At 39.2% G+C, this 15104-nt stretch overlaps 3 protein-coding genes across 4 annotated transcripts in view; all 3 read right to left on the reverse strand.

The window, feature by feature from the left end:
* On the reverse strand, positions 1-10281 carry ralba (v-ral simian leukemia viral oncogene homolog Ba (ras related)). The gene is made up of 5 exons (XM_008328873.3): positions 10127-10281; positions 3660-3861; positions 2820-3028; positions 1836-2013; positions 1-1524 (listed from the first exon to the last, which is right to left on the reverse strand). Exons 2-5 carry the CDS (start codon positions 3771-3773, stop codon positions 1402-1404), a joined length of 624 nt encoding a protein of 207 aa, XP_008327095.1. The 5' UTR covers positions 3774-3861; positions 10127-10281; the 3' UTR covers positions 1-1401.
* Positions 10282-11309: 1028 nt separating this feature from the next.
* Positions 11310-14248, reverse strand: rmp64 (ribonuclease MRP subunit p64). 2 transcript variants are annotated; one of them, XM_025064146.1, is made up of 9 exons: positions 14068-14248; positions 13806-13960; positions 13625-13713; positions 13393-13521; positions 13185-13262; positions 12806-13101; positions 12560-12618; positions 12231-12415; positions 11310-12067 (listed from the first exon to the last, which is right to left on the reverse strand). In XM_025064146.1, exons 1-9 carry the CDS (start codon positions 14150-14152, stop codon positions 11743-11745), a joined length of 1401 nt encoding a protein of 466 aa, XP_024919914.1. In that variant the 5' UTR covers positions 14153-14248; the 3' UTR covers positions 11310-11742. The 2 variants fall into 2 exon arrangements, with proteins under 2 accessions (XP_024919914.1, XP_008327097.1); XM_008328875.3 differs by having other exon boundaries at positions 12231-12427; positions 14068-14243.
* A 306-nt stretch (positions 14249-14554) lies between these two features.
* The window catches only part of tex30 (testis expressed 30), a 1726-nt gene continuing 1176 nt past the window's right edge, over positions 14555-15104 (reverse strand). Inside the window, exon 6 of the mRNA XM_025064148.1 lies at positions 14555-15104. This exon is cut by the window's right edge and continues 18 nt beyond it. Within this exon, the coding sequence (XP_024919916.1) occupies positions 14976-15104 (129 nt within the window). The 3' untranslated portion in view covers positions 14555-14975.

The raw sequence follows: 15104 nt of genomic DNA on the forward strand, positions 1-15104 counted from the left end.
TTTACAAAGAGGGCAAAAAAGCATTTATTCTGCAGCACTCCCACTGCACACGGACAAGCATACTCACAGTAACAGGAAGTAAAGGGAAAAAAGAAGGGCTTAATATAAAGAACGGTCCAGGCAGTGGTAGAAACATCACTGTCGAACTCTATTAAGCAACAACAGAGTTCATAAAATGGCACCTTTGTCAACGCTTCAGTCACACAGACAGAAAGTGGTAACGTTTCCTGGTAGATGCCACACTCATATTTAAAATAGATCTTGAACATTTTTAAACGTTGCTGTTTTGTTTTTGTCATTTTCGTGTTGGCACAATAATGTTCTTGGACCTCCAGCTTGACGCCATTCTGTAAGCAGTCCACCTCTCCTAAGGTTTGGCAATGTAGTGCATTTTTTTTTCTTTTTCAAAAGACCATTAAAAGAACAACAGAATATTTCAAATTTGTAAGCAGCGAGATTAGATCATAACGACATAGTGCACCAGAAGTGTGATGGCTTCTTGGATTGTCGACACTTGTCTCACGGCACAGAACCTGTTGTGACTACAAGTTTAAAAAACAAAGAAGTAAACAATAAGGAAAACAACAGAGTAGAAATGATGAGACTCTATGGAGGATAAATAAGCTCTTTCCTGTTAACCACTACTTATTAACTAGCATTTGAGGTTCTGCATTAGCATTATTTTATTGGGGTTTGTTCTGTAAAATTTTACTTTGCAGGAAAAACTGAAAGGGCTGGCTAGCAATACGTGTGTAAGGCCCACAAATGCAGCAAGTTTTGGCAACACGTCATCTGATTGCACCTCTGGTAATAATAATTAAAAAAAAAAAAATCCAAGGACAAAGCTATGAATGCACCCCAAGTCAGGACATTAAAATGTGAAGTGTCAAGAGTACTCAAGGCATATTCAATGTGATAAAAGAAAAAAGGAAAAAACAGGGCCAGGATGCTGTCATTATGACAGTTTTGGTAAACGACTTTTAAAAATATATGTAGTAGGAGCAGATAAAGAAATTAAGAGCGCTGTTTAGTTTACAGCAACTGTGGTGTGGAAAACCCTGAAACTGAGTTTGAAGGCAGTATTGTGGCTGAGTTGAATAGTGGAGACTTGAGCAGCAGAGTTAGTGTCTGTGGCCGTTTGGTCATTGGCTTTGTTTCTGTTTCTTTTTCCCAACACTGCAATTCAAGTCACAGCAGTGGTTATCTTCCGACAGAACAGCGGAATTTATCATTTAAAAACACAAATTAAAACACAAGTGGTTAAAAATGTTTCAGGTACTAAACTATAACCAGCTATTAAAAAAAAGATTAAATTTAATTTGAATGTAATTTGCAAGGACGCTTTCCCCCTAATCCCCAACTTCACAGTTGTATTGTGAGGTGCCGAGGTCAAAGAACAGTTCACAGTAAACAGCACCTCTCCCTGAAACTCTTCTTGTTTTTCTTGTTTTTTCCTTTTCCGTTTTTGTCTTTATTTTCTGACATTTTCTTGCCTCGTACTTCGCGCATCAAGTCAAAGAACACCTGAAACAGAGAGAAGACAGTTAAGTGTGTATGTGTTTGTAGGACTAACAGTACGACACAGAAAGGCAATAACTAGGATTGGTCTGACCTCATTCTTTATGTTCCGGTAAACATAATATTTAAACTCTTGTCACATTGGACAGCAAAGAAATAAAAACTAAGAAAAATGTTAATTTTAAAACATATATTGAAAAAGAAAAAAGAAAAGATATCAGAAGATAAAAACTCAAACATTTCAATAAAGTATCAGGAACAATATCGCTAATAACATATATAAAAAAACGTGACTTCCACAAATCCTTTAGACGCACCTTGTCAACATTGGCTCTGGTTTTGGCCGACGTCTCCACATACTGAACTGCCCATTCTTCAGCTTTCCCTCGTGCCTCCTCCACAGATACCTGTCGCCGTTCCTCCAGGTCCGACTTGTTTCCAACCAGCAGGAGAGGAATCTTGTCTTCCTCTGCCTTCACCCGCAGAATCTGCTCCCTGTCGACACAAAGCAGATCATGAACTTGTGTCACAAATAAAAAAGTGATGCCACCATGTTGTTTCCAAGTACTCCTGTTGTTAAAAAGAAACAAAGCCAAACTTCAACTCTTCAAATGAGACGAGTCCTTCATTTGATCTATGTGGTCCACTGACTGGAGTTCATTAGTGTGGCGTTGTTTTGGATTCTACAGGGCTGCTGAACTTAGCATTCAGAGTAGCAGCATTTGAATGAGGATGAGAAGAGAGCCTATCAAAACACTCCTGCAACCATTGATCCACTCGCAACACACACACCACTTCACATGGGCTGACTACTCTGACCATAAACATTAAGTATAGAAATTACCCTTACTCTAATCTAGTTCTAATCCAAACTCCAAACCTAAAATTAAACTTCTCAATACGATTTTACTCAGTGTGGACATTCAAAATGTCCCCAAAAGGAGAGAGTGTCCCCGTAAGAATAGTTATTTAAAATAAAAATGTCCCCTCAAGCATAGCTTCACAGGAACAGACTTGAACCATTAAGGTTCTGCTCTGGTGCAGGAGCTCTAAAACCATCTTCTCACCTGGATTTGCATGACTAATATAGAAACTGGTCTTGGTACAGAGATCAAGGGCAAAGTTAAACACAACAACAGACAATTGATAAGACGATTTCAGGCCTTGCACACTACGTTTAATACTTTCTACACTATCAAAACAACTACTCTTTTAAGTCCAACTCTTACTTTGTTTTACAGAGTTTGTGATCTCAGACACAGGTCCTTCAGGTGGTCAGATTTATAGGCTTGTTTCAGTACCTGAACTCCACAGTAGCAGAGAATGACTCCTGCTCTGTGATGGAGAAGACAAGTAAGAATCCCTCGCCGCTGCGGAAATAATTGTCTCTGATGGCAGCATAGTCCTCCTGGCCCGCCGTGTCCAGAATGTCAATCTGGACCTCCTCCCCATCCAGAACCACTTTCTTTCTGTAGCTGTCTGCCTTGGTGGGTTCGTAGTCCTCCACAAACTACAGGTACAACAAATGATTTAGGTTCTTTAAGAGTTGCTGTTGGGAACTTTAAAATGCATTAGAGAAGTGAAATATAACCAGATAATTCATGCAAACAGACAAACATGGTGACAATGACTGGAAAAGACATGAATATCTGATGTGTACCTGAGCCATTTACTGTTTGACACAAGATGACAGCTGAACAGCTGCTGCTGTGTTTGTTCACACTGTCCTTTCATTTGAATTCTCACAGTGAACTGCTGTGGTCAAGCAGGAAATGGACAAGACAAGGTGTCCTATATACACCAAGCTCTTGTGTAAACCCTTCAACCTTTATTTTCTAGCACCAAATTGATCATAGCTGTTCTGCTCCTAGAGTCACGTTCTTTTACTGAGGTCAGACGCAGCACGTTTGACATCTGTCAAGCAACTTAAATTGCATTTTTTCGCCACAGTTTTCTACTGAAGCTGCCGTAAATAGCATCACCCAATCTTTTAGAATTTGCAACATTGGAATTGAGCATTTAAACCTAGGTATTGGATCATATACAGAATATCTGATCCTGAAATCTTGACCAATATTGGACCTAGCCATCCCTAATATATATATATATATATATATATATAAATATAAGTGTCCACTCACCTCGTCGTACATGAACTGCAGGGTCAGAGCTGACTTCCCAACACCACCACTGCCCACCATTATCACCTTGTGCAGTGCCAAGGAGCTCTGGTTTTTACCTTTACCGGTTGCCATTTGGATTCTTCTTTTTTTCCCTTTCACACACTCACACACATGCAACTGCACACGCAGACACAAGCTTTTCAGCACTCCCTGACACAACCTGCAATGACAACAGTGGAGACATAGCAGTGAGTATCGTTAAATGTACCCGAAACATAAATAAGAGAAGTGTGCAGGGGACAAGTACAGCGACAGATGGCAGTTGTTACTTAACAGCTTTCACTGTGACAGTAACTTGCAGTGCCAAGGCAGTAGGCTTTGCTCCAACAAATCTTGAATCCTAACCCCCACCCTTCCCATTAATGTGCCAAATTGCCTGCACATGAATCCTGGGTCTTTATAAAGTTCGCTATCAAAAGGTCATTGCAGCTGATCAGCAGTAATGAAGCTATCATTCTCTACTGCAGCTGCATTTAGGAATGCATTAAAGTAGGGCACCGAAGGGGAAACTCTCACCGGTCGTCTATCTGTTCTACAAAGGCCTTGGCCCTGTTCTGACCCGAGAACAACCGTCTCCATCATATACAACTTAGAACAGGGAGCAAGAGAAAACCTGGTTGTTACCATCAGACATTGGCATGAGATGCATGAAAAGACAGTGACCCATGGAAACGGTCCTGGAGCATCATTACATCTGTGACCACAGAGGACAACTCCTCTATTCAATCACTTCTGAGTCAGGGATGCATGAAAATTTGGTCATTTTCTCAAATGGATAATAACCTGCAGAGAAATAAGAACTATCAAAGTTATATCAGCCGACATTACCATAAAAATGATTGGATAGTGGCAGGAACTTAAGCACAGACCATCTCCAACTGGACTGCATTGGTGCACTGCATTAAACTGATCATTAACCCGGTCATTGAGGCTGCTTTAATGACAATTCAGTCCACCACAGACAGAATGGAGCATTCTGTGTTCCACTGTAATGGTCAATAGTTGGAAGTCAGGGACCGAAAATGTCCTAAGTCCTCTGCTTTGGTGCCGTCTTCAGGAGATGAAGTGGACAACTACCTTCTAGACAATCAGTAAAAACTGCAGTTTTTACACTACTGTGAAGTAATCTACTGTGACTCCCTTTTACTGCACAAACACAACCTAATACAATCTTAAGATGAGAAAGTCTAGAGTTAGTTATAACAACACTGTCCTGGTCTCAGTGATTCAACAGATTCACCACCTCCCCGCCAACAAACATACAGTAGCTCTGATTGGCTCTTGCCCTCATTCATTCTTCCAGTTTACGTATCGAACTCAGCACTGATTGGACTGCGTAACGTCTGGATTGGTCTTAGTTTAGACAAGAAGGTTATTGACTCTTTGATGAAAATTGACACTGTATGCAGGACATTTGTCTCTTGTTGTATTATTTTATCTACAATGACCACCATGTTGTATTTGTTTCTTTTTACACTTCTGCAAATTCTACTTTCTCTAACCAGGAAGTGAAGTTTGACCTTTGCTCTCTTCCTGTCTTTGTTTTTACTAAGTGTAAGCGTTCACATAGAGTCACATAAAGGCTGGGTAAACTCCTTCATATATCAAGGCCTTCATATTACTAGTCTCTGTAACGATTCCCCTGTTGTCCAGTACACGCAGAGCTCAGAACTACACTATGAATGAAACTATAAAACAAATCAGTTGGGATGCTGAACAGAAACAATGCCAAGCTGGAAAAAAGTTCTCAGAGTTTTCTTTCCACAGGAAGTTCCAACATTTTCAATGGGTTGGGTGGGGGTTGTTCAGCTGCAACATTCTTCAACTCTACATCTATGTTCTATACCTTGAACATTACACTTTAATCTGTGACTATTTAATTCATGCAGATACAAAATAAAATTAGCCAACCGACCGTTCTGTCTTGTCCAGATGTTAATTGTGGGACCAAATGTGGCCATTGTGAACAAAGGCAGAGACTGGCATAACCATGATGCTATGTGAACATAAAATATTCAACCAATATCACAGTTTTAGCTGCACAGGTCCAAAACCAGTGACACAGTCAGAATTTAAATGTTCATCCTTCCCCCAACTGACAGGATCACAGTGGATAGCTGTTGATCTGCTTATAATAATAATAACTGGTCCCTGTGGTCAAATAATATACTCCGGAAGAGTCACCACAGTGAACAGAAAGGAACATGTAAAAATACATCTTCAGTGATGCACAGTAAGTAGATATTTTTATCCAAGTGCAACTACGCAGAGTTATGTTTTACAGCAAGTCACAGCAGGGACTCTAACATACTGTATATATAAAAGGTGAAAGAAAACTGCACTTAACATTGGGGGTTGTAAAAAATAAAGAGAAAAGTCTATCCAAAGGATCAGTGGTCTATCACAAAAGCTTCCAAATAAAAAAAGCTTCCCACAGTGCATACTAAAAACTCTTGGCCGACACAACACACAGAGGAGCCTTTCACACAACCAGCAGCTCGTTTCTGAGTGCACTGCAAGCACCATGTAGGAACCTCTGAGCACCAGAGTTCTGATTCGTGTCAGTGATGTAGAAATACCAATTCAAAGAGGAAACAGTCTCTCTGTATTCAATCATGACCTGATCTACTGGGGTCTTGTCCATTTATTTAACCTTGTTATCCTCACTTCTACCAACGGTGTGACACTATCTTGGTTAAGACACCACCTACACTGTGCTGCAAGGCCTGTGGTGTCATGATGATTTAACATTTGAGGAGCTGTAAACTATGACAGTACAGCAGAAAGATCTATCCAACTCCCCCTGATATCACACCTCCACCCACACAGCTGAGATGTATTTATGAGGCCGGCGGTGCCTATAAAATATCCTCCCTGGTGCGCTTACTTTAAAAAAATAAAAACCATCATCACAATCTCAGAACTCATCTTCCTCCAATTCACATGACAGAAGCGAAGAGTGCTTTGAAGCTTAAAAAGCAACGTCCTTCTGTCTGCCTTTGACATGATAAAGTTACAGGCAAGTGACTCTGGCCTCTAACAAATGATAATCCAGACTCAACAACAGTACTATCTTTTAACAATGCTTCTCCACCTCAGGGCAGAAACATTTTAATCTTTGTTAAAATAAATAAATCAACCTTTCCCTCACCTCAGGGTGACTACAGTAGAGCTGCACATTTATCTAATGATTATTATTGTTGATCAAGTAGAGCTGCATGTTCCAATTAATTCATTTATCTAATGATTATTATTGTTGATTCCATTTGGTTAAATAATTATATAAATACCCACAACTTAAAAAAAGCAGAAACTACCACAAATGTATTTATAATTAACAACAGCAGTAGAAAAGTAGACTAAATTATCTACACATCTTTAGCAATAAGTCATGGCTTTTGCCATTTAACTCTTTGAATTTGTTTTAGCTCCCCTCTGCAGACCCCGTATTAGATATGCATAGTATGTGGTAAAATGTCTGATTGTGTGAAATGTGGATTTTGAAAACAGAGTTGTCAAATCCCAATGCACTAATGTTGCAGTTAGTAAAACAGTGAAAACAGCAAGCAGCAAATGAAGAAAAGCACAGTTAATTGGAATATTTCAACAGCCCTGTGAAAACGCAGAGGCATGTACTCTACACTGCACATGGGAACGGGAATTCTTTTAAATTAAAATTCATGGTTTTATTTAGTTATTCACTGATAGTCAGGGAAAATACATAAACCTCACTTGGTCCCTGCTGACAGCTAACAGACAATTAATGGCTGCCTGGTACGCACTTATCTACAGCACTATCTGCTGAACGTTACACTCACTTTAAAGGCAGTAAAGAAACCTCACTCAGGTCTTTTTCACTTGCCCTGCACATGCACTGCCAACATAATTAGTAGGTGGTTTTGTGACTTTGCACACTGAGAATCCAGGGTCACATGGGAACCTCGTCACGAAAGGGAAGGAAAAAGATAATAAAAAAGCACATGGAGATTTAAGACAAGACACTGCTGAGTAGAAAATCACATTTTAGTTTCACACATGTTGTTAAAGGAGATGCAATACAATAACTTTTGGGGGTTTTATGAATCTGCCAGTATTATAACAAAGGGAGTGCTGGTAGGTCATGAGCAGTTCATATAAAAACACAAGTACAACTATATTTTTATGTATTTAGTAGTGACCATATACTATGAGTATTAAATCATATTCTGCCATAGAGCTACATGCATTCATCATTTCCTCAACATATAAAGTATGTTCAGTTTATATGAGTTAAATATATACTTAACGTTTTTAATTCAAGTCGATCACTTTAGCCTAGTCATTTGAAAAGTAGCTCTGAAACCATAATAGTGTGGGTGCCTCTGATCTACAACATTGAGAAAATAAATGACTGTAATAAAGTGAAAATTATACTTAATTCCCTGTAACATTAAAATGTTTTTCCTTTTTCTAGTTAGTGAGAAACAGCTGTTTTTAAATAAAAATGTAACAGGGGAGGAATCCATATTTAGAAAATGACGTTGTAGAAAACACATCACAAACAATTTAAAACAAACCATACAAGTTTGACTTTTTCTTTAAGTGGCCTCTTACAAACTGGAAAACACTTCCTTATGGTGTTTTTTTCTAAAGAGTAATGGACATTTTAACCTTTGCATAGCTGCCTCATCCAAACATGTCCATGGTGATAAGGTTGACCTAAATATAAACTTAAACAGAGGAAACACAGGTTGAGTTTTCCAAACTCTGAAGCTCAAAGCTGTTTCTGCTCATGTGTAAAGAGATAATTTAGACTTGTGAGTGAAGAAGCTCAAATGTGACAAAAAACTCAGAATGAACGGCGACCTGCTGATATTGCCTCTGGTAAAGAAGCAGATTCCATGTCGTACCTGACAAAACATAAAAATGTCAAATATCTCTCTTTTGTCTAATTGTTTGGCAAGTCCCAACAAGTCCTGTGGTTTACAGTTCACAGCTGATTTCACAATCCAAATATGCTGAGCAGTGAATTAAAAGGCCAGTCAGACAGAGCAGCAGAACCCTAACCCTTTTCTTCACTGTGACGTCAAAGCACTACAAAAGTACAACAACAAAAATAGCTGATAAGAAGTGAAAAAGTTACACCAGGCTGCAAAAACAGGAATCAGTAAACACATTCATCACCACTCAACACATCTTTAGCGTCAACCTTACATATATAGTATATAGTTGTTTTTCCTGAGGAAAGTCAGAAAACACCTGAACTGGAGTATAATAAACTTTATGTCTGAATTAACAGGGTTCAAATAATCCCCATCAGTCAATATGGAATAATTATATCTCACAATTACAACTCTAACGTGGGACTAAAAGACACTGAAAACATGTATTATTTGTAGGAAATATTTAAAATTAAGGGTGAATGGTAATTTATTAATTTCCTATGATCCGGAGGAAGCATTTGGTAGTATTTCTAGCTCTTGGATCATTCATGTCTTCTTTTTTCAACCATGCAGAAATGTAAACTGTGGGTATTTATTATACTATACTATATTATTATATATTATAGAACTTTTTAAACCCTGACACTGGTTATTGTACACTAAACTATTAACTTTACCAACATTGGGCAGATAAGACTGGTAAAATGAGGTTAACCTCCCAGTTGTAAACCCTGGAGCTGACATCACAGTTTTTGTTGTTGTTTTTTTACAAAAAAAAAGTGTTTATGATGTCAACCTTCGGTTTTGCTGACAAAATGATTACACCACCGACGGTTGAAGTACTGTGAGCACAAGATACTTTTGGGTGTGTCATCTCAGAGACAACGGTCTACAACATTAACCAAGTGGACAAACAAACAAACAAGAAAATGGCACATACGAACACGGTCTTAAAGTTTACATGAACAAAATCCAGCGAAAAGTAACTAACATGAACCTGTTTAAAGTTGAAGTAACAACTCTTTCGACTTCGGCCGGTGTTGAATGCTAACCACAGGAGTAACGGCGACGGACCCTCCGTTAGCAGGGACGCTACTTCCCTCCGGGTAGGTGTTTAAGCCATTACTAAACCCATTGTTGGTAAAAGAGGAAGTAAACATCTTTACACAACGCTTAATATCTATCTCTGTAATAATGGAGTAACAAGAAATAAAGTCCACCGTAGTCCAGAATGGCTACTTAACAACAACATAGTACCTCCGCCATAAAACAAATCATTAATAACATCACGTGCAGTGTTGTACTTCGGTACGGTTCACACGAATCATCGGGAATCAAAACTAAACAGAAATAACGAGTTACCACCGTTAAAACGACACGAGTAGCTTTCGGTGTCTACCGGTCGCTTCTTCGTCCGTCCGTTCAACAGTTAGTGACTAATTCTCCATATTCTGTGGCCTTCGACGATTAACAAATGTTCTTCAAACATTTCGGAAGACTTACCGATTTAAAGTTCCGTAGCACTTGCCTCTATCGACGTTACATGGATGACTGTATTAACTCTGGAAAGAAATCTGCTCATCGGTTTCCCAAACACAAACCTCTCTTAAAACAAAAGCCCCACCTTCCGGAAGTAGGAAATTCAAGATGACAGGAAGTGACGACATCGTCTCCAATGACTGTATATGAAAAGGTCTGTCAACACCCTGATCTGATCTGTTGTTTCCCTCAGGACATGAATGCGATGGAAGACGTGCCAGATATATATGTTAACTGTGACAGATATTTAAAAACCGACTGACTCTTTACCGTTCTGTGAATGGGTTATTTATTTATTTATATTTTTTATTTTAAAAACAACTAAACAAAAACTATTCAGGAAAGTCCATGCATTTTAATGCATTCTAGACTTTTATTTTACAAAAGTCTACCTACTGCAGAAACTATATTGAGTTAAGTTATTGTAAAACACCTGATATAACTTGATGAACCTATGTCTCTGTCTGAACATTAGCCATCAAATTCTTCAGCTTCAGTTTAAAACATGTTTACTGTATTACATTGGATAAATTAACTAGTATTAAAATACAGTTTCTGGGAGCAACCACAGGGAAAGTTTTCTTTTTGTATACCGCTAGATGGCGACAGACAAACAGCAGGAGCCTTGCTGATCAAGTTTCAAAAGCTAGTATTACATTACTCCACGTTGTCTGGGCGATATCTAAGAATTTACGAGAGTCATGTCCTGCTTAAATTCGGCTCGTTAAACGGATTTTATTCCTTCGCCCATATGAAATGATTTGCTATTACAGCAGAGCATTAAAAGGGAAGGGCAACATGTGAATTTAACAACTCTAATAAACGTATTCCACCGTGTATGTGTGCAGTGAGCGTGTTGTAAAAGAGCCCGGAGGATCATTTAGTTCATAAAACCATGAACACGCTGCTTCATTTTACAGAACAGGGAATTATACCATAAAACTACCATGTCACCATTAAGCCTCTACCCATTTATTCAAAGCATTCTCAAATCATTTCAATTTAAAAGTGATAGCCCTCTCCATCACTTTTAAATTCAAATAATTTAAGAATGTGGCCCATGTAAAGCAGGGCACACATTTTTTTTGTCAGAACGTCACACATTCCAAATTCCATTTACTTTTAAGACTTTAAAACAATTAAAAACTGATTTGCAACAAAGTTTATTAACATTCACATTGTTGCACGTAACACTTTTCAGACGGTGAGTCAGCTTTCAAAATATGGCACAAATCTTTTAAGGACACAATCAATTCCAAACCAATTATTTGTCAAACCGCTAATACAAAAAGAAAATCTTAATGGACCACATTTAACAACACATGGCTGTTGATGACTGCCCTGTTGGTGGACTAGAACAGCCACGGCTGAGGGTTGGTTCCACTGGCCTCACCCACAATTCATTACTGTCCACAGGCAGGTCCTAACGGCTGGGAAACTTTTGTGACGTCTTCTTCTGAGGCCAGTTTACATCCCTGTCGTAAAGTTTGGTCCTTGATAATGTGGACATCAGTGTCAGGCAGAAAAGTCACAGAAGTACACACAGTATTTGTCACCAAGCATCAACGTATTCTGAGGTGTCACCAGCCTTTAGATGCAAAAATATCATCTATATCGTCGTGGTTCTCGTGCTGACTAGTCTCCTTTTTCACCTTGGCTGTGGAACAGCTTCTTACATCTTCTGTCGCGGAAAGCTTGGTGTTTTTGTTTTCTCTCTTTGAACGTTTCTTTTTTAAAGAGGTCCTGACTGCTGACCGTCTGAATTGGTCCCTGAGTGACTTGAACCGTTTTCTCAGACGAGGGTTTCTCCTCAGCACAGAAGAAGAGGCTCGGCTAGTTCTGTGGGCTGGAGGTGATAAAATCCCCAAAACGTCCCGTCTAAAGATCTGCAACTTCCTCTGGACTCTGATGATCACACAAAAACAGACAGATGTATTTTTTAAACCCTTGTTGTTTAAATGAACAGTAGTAACTTGAATATAATGTATGTGTCTGTGTTAATTTCATCAACCAATCACTTTCGTCATAGACTTGTGTGTGTGTGTGTATATTTTGGAGCCCGTCTTACTTGTATCCTTCAGTCTCCAGGTTCGACATCTTCCTACACTTCAAACGCAGGAAAGATAAAAGAACGTTTTCCTTCTGCATCCCCTGGGATTTGCACCACGTGATCACGTCCTCCAGACGAGCCCCCATGTCTGAGAAGGACGTGGTTTCCTTGACTTGATTGTTGAATCGTTCTCTCTTTTCTGCCTGGTAAGTTTTCTGTGAAAGAAAATTTCCCTGGTTCTTAATGCAGATATGACACAGGGCGATCAGACGACAGCGATTTGACAATTTATACAACATCATATAAACAATAAGGGAACGGTGACTTAAAACAGTTTACACAAATACCTCTGGAATTTTCTTGAAAATCTCCAAAAAAGGCTTCAGATCCTTGTTATGAACAATATCTAGGGAAAAGATAAAAAGTTTAATTTTATTTGTGACTCTGGAACAACATTTTACAGCAACCTACAAAACCCAAACCTCATTTGATGAAAAAAATAAATATTGAAGCAGACACACGGTCACAAAAGAAAGAATGAAGTCAAGTTCCAGACAAAAGTCTTCTGACTATGAACAGATTCATTTCCCCACCTCTTTCAACAGAAACACCCAGGTCTTCTTTAACCTTTCTGGTTGTTAGCTGTGTCTTGGCCTTGGCAGCTTTTCTCTGTTGCTCCGTTTCCGTGTGAGTTTTATCAGAAGAAACCGCCTTCAGCTGTTTCTTGAGTAAAGATTCGAAGGATGGACCCAGGAACTCGGAAAAGTCAGCCGGCAGTGAAAAGTCAGTGAGATATGGCATGGAGCGACTCTGGGCCACTTCACTGAGGAACACCAAGAGCTGTTGGTACAGACTGGACAGGCTGAAGAGGATGCCACGGAAAATCACCCTGATGGTAAAAAGACAAGGATTTCTTTCATATTTGATGAATAGACGTCCAGCTGAACAACACTCCACCGTTGTGACACTCACCACAGCCGACCTAACAGGCTTGTTATCACTAGATTCAAGATGATGAACTCCTCCAATTTCAATTGTTGCCTTGAACGTCTGAAACAAGTCTGTTAAGGTCATGATGATAACTGAAACATAGTACAAGGAACACACCTGCAATCACATGAACAGATCCTACACCTTACAGATATAATTATCTAGAGGGTTCGGAACATAGAAAAGATACATAAACGCCCTGCTGCAGCGATCCAGCGAACAGCTCATGAGCTGGGCCGCTCCCAGCACTTTGAGACACAGCCATTCCAGCATTGGTTGACTTGGAACGTCACACTCCCCAGTCTTGATGCTCACTTCTCTGAAAACACACATGTGCAATTAAGCAAAAGTGACTTTTTTTTTAATAAAGTATTTTTTCTAAATGATCAAAACAAATACGAGCAGCAGGCCTGTGGTCCGACCTTTGGGTCCCGGTGGGACACAGCAGAGTCAGATCACCGAGAGCTGCATCCAGCTTCATCATTTTCAGCCTGTTTACACATTGTTCAACCTGTAAAAGATAAACGTGTGACTTGTCTAACAGCTGTGATCACATGTACTGCTTCTACTGACCAGAGTATGTCCCACTCCGCAGTGGCTCACCTGCTTCAAAGCTTTGAAAGTCTTGTTTGCTCTAAAAGTGTGATTGAGGATGTACTGCAGCTCATACAAAACCCGGACTTCTGTCTGAAGAAACTCACTTCGGATCAGTTTGACCACGGTCTCGTTTCTCACTAGAAGAACTCGAATGGTTTCAACTGCAAAACAGACCCGATACGCACGTTGTCCACGTGAATTCAACGACATATATTATGCAACCACCATATGAACAACTAACGACACACCAAAGTGTTTTTATACGTACTTGTCTTCGGACTTGAATGTATCCTGACACAAGAAACAGCACCTGGGAAAGGAATGTTTACGCTATTCCACGGCTGCCCCGCCATGCTTTTCAACAAGGAAGAAACATGCGAAAAGTAATCAGCCAATCAAACCTCACTAGGGTTATACGTCACAATTCCCCTTAAAGACACAGTTACATCGGCCACAGTGCATTCATTTGGCAGGAAAAAACAATCCCACGTCTATAAAAGTATATATCGACAAAACATGTTTCTGATCGTTTTTAGAGAGAGAGAGAGAAAAAAACTTCACCATTGTGTGACCTATGAAGAACAATTATTTTATGGTAAACAACGCAAGAATGAGAAATGAAAAAACAAAGGTGAATAATTTGTGGTCATAAGTGTAATATTATAGATTCTTTGTTTTACATAAAACAGAATACAAAGTAATGCATATTCTGACATACATATAAAGATACAGTACAGTACCGTAGTCTGACATATAAAGATACAGTACAGTACCGTATTCGTCATATCCACAGTTAAATGTGTTAGGACAAGCAGGGATCAATTCCAGCTTGATAAATATTAGTAAAAACGGCAGAATTTAGCCTGTTAACTTTTTATATTAAAACCAACAGTCTGAGAGCAACAGCCCATAACAAAAAATACATCGCAGAGATTTAGAGTTGCATACAGTTGCAATTTCGACCATAGTATAATGGAAAGAAACACTTAATGCTTCGTTGTAGTGTATTTCCTTCGAACAATGTTTTTTATAGTATTTTGTTCTGATACTGTTTCCCGCCTTTCCACTAGATGGAGCCATAATAACAGTAATATATATTTATTATCTACCCTTAGTGAGACTTGAGGAGTTGTTACGATCAGAGATGTTAGGACAAACCATGACTCTCTGCTGAATTCATTTTAATATCTTTTTCAGCCAAGTTATAACTTGTAGGTTTAGTTCATCCATCACTGAATCCTCTGTCCGTCCTTTGACTGTCAGCCCATGGCTGCCACCTTCAAGCCAGAAAACCTCGGCTTCAGC

The sequence above is a fragment of the Cynoglossus semilaevis genome, chromosome 16, assembly GCF_000523025.1.
Source record: "Cynoglossus semilaevis isolate Cse_v1.0 chromosome 16, Cse_v1.0, whole genome shotgun sequence".
NCBI classification, from domain to species: Eukaryota; Metazoa; Chordata; class Actinopteri; order Pleuronectiformes; family Cynoglossidae; genus Cynoglossus; species Cynoglossus semilaevis.